Source organism: Pteropus alecto, unplaced genomic scaffold (genome assembly GCF_000325575.1).
Source record: "Pteropus alecto unplaced genomic scaffold, ASM32557v1 scaffold126, whole genome shotgun sequence".
Classification (NCBI taxonomy): Eukaryota; Metazoa; Chordata; class Mammalia; order Chiroptera; family Pteropodidae; genus Pteropus; species Pteropus alecto.
This window is the reverse complement of record NW_006439187.1, coordinates 902555-909363: the sequence shown is the minus strand read 5'-3', so window position 1 is coordinate 909363 and position 6809 is coordinate 902555. Positions and strand designations below refer to the sequence as shown.

General features: G+C 35.9%; 1 protein-coding gene across 1 annotated transcript; it reads right to left on the bottom strand.

Moving 5' to 3' along the window:
* Nucleotides 1–760: 760 nt before the first annotated feature.
* LOC102884171 (putative P2Y purinoceptor 10) lies at nt 761–1804 on the bottom strand. The gene has a single exon (XM_006916158.1). It carries the CDS (start codon nt 1802–1804, stop codon nt 761–763), a length of 1044 nt encoding a protein of 347 aa, XP_006916220.1.
* Nucleotides 1805–6809: the final 5005 nt, after the last annotated feature.

The window sequence follows — 6809 nt, the reverse complement described above, 5'->3', positions numbered from 1 at the left end:
TTTTCTGAATGAGTGCCAATATGTAAAAGCATGCGTCATATCACACACATTCACAGACATTCAAGCAAAGAGCTTTCATTGCAAACCTTGAAATTCTGTAGTTTGTGGAATATGTCAGATACAACTTTATTTCATGTTTAAGGTGTATATGTTTTGTGTGAATTTCTTGATACTTTTGAGATATTTGAGATGAATTTGATTTTTTGTTTGTTCGTTTGTTTTCCCAAGGGGAGAAAATGGAAGTCTCCTAGATATTTCAAGTTATAAGAACATTAATTCTTATAATTCCTATTAATATTAATAATAGTTTCCTCTTTAATCTACTTTGTTCAAGTAGTGTGTATTTTCTAAATAAAACCAGGATAATATTGCTCTCCTATACATTTTTAAGTGTTTGAAACACTCTTATGTCCTCTTGTTTTCAATTTACATTTTGGTTTTTGCTTTGTTGTTTTGTTTTTGTTTTTGTTTGTTTCTGTTTTACAGAGAAGGTGAAAAGCCTGGACCCACTGTTGAGAAACAGGTGTTCAGTTTATTCTATGCTCATCACTTCTTTCAAAGAAAAATATTTCCTCTGGGCTCCATAGAATATGTTTCTATATGGATAGAAAATATAGGAATGAATAGTTACTTCAGAAGGATCATTTGGGGAATGAAGGGAAGGGGGTCATGATTTCTTAAGACACTCAACAAAACCATTTTTTTTTTTAAAAATTCAAGGTGACATAGAATATATAGGTCATTCTAACTAATTGTTTGATTACATTGTCTTGGAATCATCCAAAAATTCAAGAGAGATAGTTTGAAGATCCTCTTTTTTGTGATGAATTTCTAAAACACTATCCTTGCATCTTACGCATGACTGAAGAACCAGGCCACCATGTTCGGAAAATCTACCACGAAATTCTGAGGTCATAAAATAATATACAACTGGATTAAGACAGCAATTCAGATTTGCAAGACACAAGGAAATGATATGGAAACATAGGGTACTCTTAATAAAAGAGCAGTTTGAAAAGACATGTTGCTTCACCATCATAAAGAGTGGAAAGTTGAGGTGGTAAGGGGTAAAACACACAATGAACACCACTGCACATATCAGGACCATCCACAAAGCCTTTTTTCTTTCTTTGGTATTCTGAGGGGGAACTTGGAATTCCTGTAAAGATTTTCTCATTTTCCATGTGCAGTAAGTAATAATTATAACAGGTAATATGAACCCTCCAAGTTCAGCTACAGTTACCATGCCAATGGAGGAAGCCATGCTAATGTGTTGAAGCCCTAAATCGGCAAAGCAGGATTCGGTGTCATTGGCTAAGCCAGTACTTCTCAGAATTGGAAGTGGCAAACAGGCAGTACCTACAATGACCCAGATGGCAGCACTAATGCCCACATCATACCTACGCTTCCAGTCTCTGGCCCTGAAGGGCTTGAGGAGAAAGAAGTACCTCTGAAGGCTGATGCACGTCAGGAAGCAAATGCTGGCATACATGTTGAGATATTTCAGGTAGAAGCACAGCAGACAAAGGGTCCTCTGGAAAGGCCAGTCATGGTTGATGTAATAGTAAATCCGGAGGGGCAAGGACAGCACATGGGCAAGGTCAGCCACAGAGAGGTTGATCATGAAAATGATGGCTTTATTTTTCTTGTTGATGAAGCGGCACAAAACCCACAAGGCTGCACTGTTGGCCAGAAGACCAGGGATGAATATGAAGATGTAGGTGGTTGCATAGAGAGAGTACTGAAATGGCATTTGAAGATCAGTGCACTTTGCTCTTGTACTGTTTGTGTTGTTACTTCTCATCTTGAAGATTTATGTTCCTTCCTTAAGGAAAGCATCTGAGTGATGATATCTGCAGAAAATAGAGTAAGAATAGAATCAAGGGCATGTCAATCCATACTTGAGTATATAAATGTATTTACTTTCTACCAAAGAAGTATTCAAGTGTGAACTTTCATAAATTCAAAACATCTCATATGTAAAGAGAAAATATCATGCCAATCTACAAATGGATAACAGTATTTTAGAACATATTTTCAGGAATCTAAAAGATAGATATTTTGGCAATAACCTCAATCAGGTTTTCTCTTTAGTAGTCAGAAGGGCTAATCAAACTTGCAGAGATAACCAACAAGCAAGACCTCACTAGAAAATAGCCCCTAAACATACATTTTAACACTCGAGATGTTCCACATTTCAGCTTTTCAGTTTTCTCCATCCATATTTTAAGTTTGAAATCTATCTGATTTCCTATCTTCAACCCTGGGAGAGAGAAAACTTAATCCATTTTAAATTGCAACTTTATCAGAGATTAGCTGAGGTGAGTCTGTTGGGAATGAAACACAGGATACGAGCCTGGGGAAAGGCTGGCAGGTCACCAGACCTTGGAAAAATAGGGGCTAGGAAAAGATGGTATAACTCAGATAACATTTGTCACCTACAGAATTTGGCTGAGGACAAAATTATCCCTAAGTATTGTCATGGCACTTTCCAGAAGCTTCTGTAACTTTAAAAATCTGTGTTTATTTACAGAATTATAGTAGCTTCAGACATTCACATTAATTGAGACTATCTTTTCAACCGTTTCAAAAAGTACATGAAGAGCTAGAGGGTATTTGGTGGTAGATGCAACAAAAGGGGCTATCTCTACTTCAATTCTCAGAGCAAACTCAGTGAAAAGCTATTAATGTAAATGGTCACATTTAAAAAATATTGTTAAGTATAGTTGGCATATAATATTAATTTCAGAGTGTACAATATACTGATTAGACATTTATGTACTTTTTGAAATGATCACCCCAATAAGTCTAGTATCCATCTGGCATCATACATAGTTATTACAACATTATTGACTATATTCCCTAAGTTGTGCTTTACATATCTGTTTTTATAACTGGAAATTTGTGTTTAATTTCTTTCACCTTTCTTGCCCACCCCTTAACTCCTCTTCCATCTGATGATCATAGTTTCTTCTCTGTGAGTTTACTTCTCCTTCACTTGTTCATTTATTTTGTTTTTAAGTTTCCACATATAAGTGAAATCATGGTATTTGTCTTTCTCTGTTTGACTTATTTCAGTTAGCATAATACTCTCTAGGTCCATCCATGTTGTCGCAAATGGTAAGATTTAATTCTTTTTTATGACTGACTAATATTTCATTGGTGATTTCCTAAAATCTTCCTCAAAGATCTGCAAACCACAAACAAGCATGAACTGGCCTCAGTATGTCCTATACCTCTTGCCAAGCCACCCTAAGCAAAGCACTAGTGGCAGCTGGCCTCGGTTCACAGCATAACCACTCCCAGGTGCCTCCAAGCTCAGCACAGGCAGATACCAACCATGAATCACTTCGTAGTTCATACCAGGTGGCCCCAGGCCCATCACAAGCAGTGGCTGGCCTTGGCCTGCACAGAAGCCCCTGCTAAGAAGTCCCAGAACCAACATACTTGGTTGCTTGCTTCAGACCAGAGCAGAGCACCATCCACTTGGCACCACAAATGACACACCAAAAGTGTATATTTGGCAGGTACCAGCATTCCGCTAAAGTGAACCCTCCTCCAGGAGGTAAGCTCCCATGCAAAAGCTTGTTCACTGTAATCACAGCAAGTCTTCACAGCTAGCTGGTCAGTCTGAGGATCAGTGCCACCCATTTACTTGCCAAAGTCAATCAGTATTCAACTATAACTGGAGACCACATACGATCCACACAAATAACACACCTAAAGCACCTGGCTCAGGTGAACAAGGAGACTGTGTGCACTGGGTCCTACAGGACAGCTACTACATAAGGCCACTCTACAAAGACTAAGAGACATAGCAGATCTACCTAATACATAAAAACAAATTCAGAGAATCAGCCAAAACGAGGAGACAAAGAAACATGTCCCAAATAAAAGAACAAAGTTCCAGAAAATGAACTTAACAAAATGGAAGCAAACAATCTACCAGAGGCAGAGTTCAAAACATTGGTTATAAGGAATCTCAATTAACTTTGGGAAAAATAGATAATCTCAGGAAGAACTTGAACAAAGAGATAGTAAATATAAATAAAGAGACAGACAGCATAAAAAAAGAACTTGTCAGAAGTGAATATTACAATAACTGAAATGAAGAAAACATTAGAGGGTATCAATATCAGATTAGATGAAGCAAAAGATCAAATCAGTGATTTGGAAGACAAGGTAGCAGAAAACACCTAATTGGAACAACAAAAAGGAAAAAAAAGCATTAAAAAAAAAAAAAACCTGAAGATAGTGCAACAGTCCCCAACCTTTTTAGCTCCAGGAACCAGTGCTCCTATGAGAATTTAATGCTGAATGATCTGAGGTGGAACCGAGGCAGTGATGCTGATTAGCACTGGGGAGAGGCTGTAAATACAGATGAAACTTGGCTCTCTCACTCGCTGCTAACCTTCTGATGTGCAGTCTGGTTCCTAACAGGCCATGGACCAGTACCAGTCTGCAGCCTGGGGGTTGGGTCCCCTGACTTAAGGGACCTCTGGGGCAACATCAATTATAATAACATTCGCATAATAGTGGTACCTAAAGGAAAAGAGAGAGAGAGCAAGGTACTTCAAACATATATGAAGATGTAATGACTGAAAACTTCGCTAACCTGGTGAAGGAAATAGACATACAAGTTCAGGAAGCACAGAGAGTCTCAAACAAAATGAATCCAAAGTGGCCCACACCAACACATCATAATTAAAATGCCGAAGATTCAAGATACATCATAATTAAAATGCTGAAGTGTAAAGACAAAGAGAGAATCTTAAAAGCAGCAAGAGAAAAACCATTAGTTAGCTACAAGGGAGCTCCCATAAGACTGTCAGCTGATTTCTCAACAGAAACTTTGTTAAAAGGGATGGGCAAAAAATATTTAAAATTATAAAAAGCAAGGACATACAACCAGGATTAATCTACCCAGTAAAGCTATCATTTAGAATCAAAGGAGAGATGGAGAAATAACTCAAGGAGTTCATCACCACCAAATCAATATAACAACAACAAAAAATGTTAAAGGGACTTCTTTAAGAAGAAGAAGAAAATAAAAATTATGAAAAAGAAAATGTCACAAAGAAATAAAATTCTTATTGACAAAGGCAAACACATAATAAAAGCAGCGAATCAACCAACCTTAAAGTTAGTACAAAAGTTAAAAGACAAAAAGTAGGAAAATCATGTGTAATTACAATAGTAAATTAAAGAATACACACAAATACACAAAATAAGTAAAAACAGCAACAAAATGTGTGGAGTGGGTGAGTAAAAATAGTAGTGTTTTTAAAATGTGTTCCAATTTAAGTGACCATCAATTTAAAATAGAGTGCTATAAACATAGCTTGGTATATATAAAGCATATGGTAACCACAAACCCAAAATTTACAAGAGATATACAAGAAATAAAGAGAAAAGAATCTAAACTCAAAACTCCGGAAGTCACTAACATAGAAGAGAGCAAGAGAATAAGAAAGGAACAGAAAAAAACTACAAAAACAATCAGAAAACAATAAAATGGCAATAACTACATAACTATTAATAATTACTCTAAATGTAAATGGATTAAATGCTTCAATCAAAAGACGAATAGATAAAGAAGTGGTACATATATGTAATGGAATATTATTCAGCCATAAAAAATAATGAAATCTTACCATTTGAGACAACATGGATGAACCTAGAGGGTTTTATGGTAAGTGAAATAAGTCAAACAGAGAAAGACAAATACCATGATTTCACTTATATGTGGAAACTTAAAATAAATGAACAAATAAAACAGAATCACACTCATAGATACAGAAAAGAAACTGATGGTTGCCAGATTGGAGAGAAAGTGGGAGGATGCATAAAAAGGGTGACGGTATTAAGTACAACTTGACAGTTACAAAATAGCCATGGAGATATAAAGTACAACTTAGGGAATATAGTCAATAATGTGGTAATAACTATGTATGGTGTCAGGTGGGTAGAAGACTTATCACGGGGATCACTTCATATGTTAGTCTAACTACTATACCGTACACCTGAAACTAATATAATATTGAACGTCAACTGTAATTGAAAAAGAAAAAAAAAGAAAAAAAGAAAAAAGTATCCCTGTCATTTCAACCTTTTCAGTTTTGCCTGTCAAAGCCAAATAAAATCTACTGCCTGTTACACACGAAACTCTTCAAATATCTGAAGACAGCAGTCCTGTCCTCTCTTAAATCTTCCCTTACCAGGTTAGACATTCATTTCTAATATGTCATGGTATTTGTTCTTGATTTTCTTTTGGATCAGAACAATATTACTTTTGGCAGAAAGACACTACACTACAGCTTATTTTAACCTTGCAAATGATAGTTTAGCTATCCAAATGTTTGAAATTTTTAGGAAATTTATAATCTGATTGTAGAAAGATAAATGGGATTTTAATCTTGCCTTGTATTTTTTATTGCTTGCAAAGGCAGTTAGTTTCACATTTTACGTAATTAAAGGGAAAATGAGGTAGACTTAATATTAACTGCTGAAAGCAACATATGACCTAAGACAGTACCTACTCAACCCCAAACATAACCAATTGAAAAAGTTTAAAAATTCAGTCAACCTACACATAGCTCATACAATGCCAAACAACCTATTTGATGCTTTTACACTGACTACATGGGATTTTCAAATAGACTGCATTTACTGACAGTTCATTGCAGTCAATCAGCTCATTAAGTAAATAACTACTTTGAATGTTTTTCTTCACTGAGTTGACTATTTTGCTGAGTTGAACAATTCATCAAGCAAACTCTAATTAGAGCCAACAGTATAGTTTTTGTGGT

What these genes read in the sequence shown, in the direction of transcription:
- LOC102884171 (XM_006916158.1), bottom strand. Translation starts at nt 1,804, where the DNA reads ATGAGAAGTAACAACACAAACAGTACAAGAGCAAAGTGCACTGATCTT.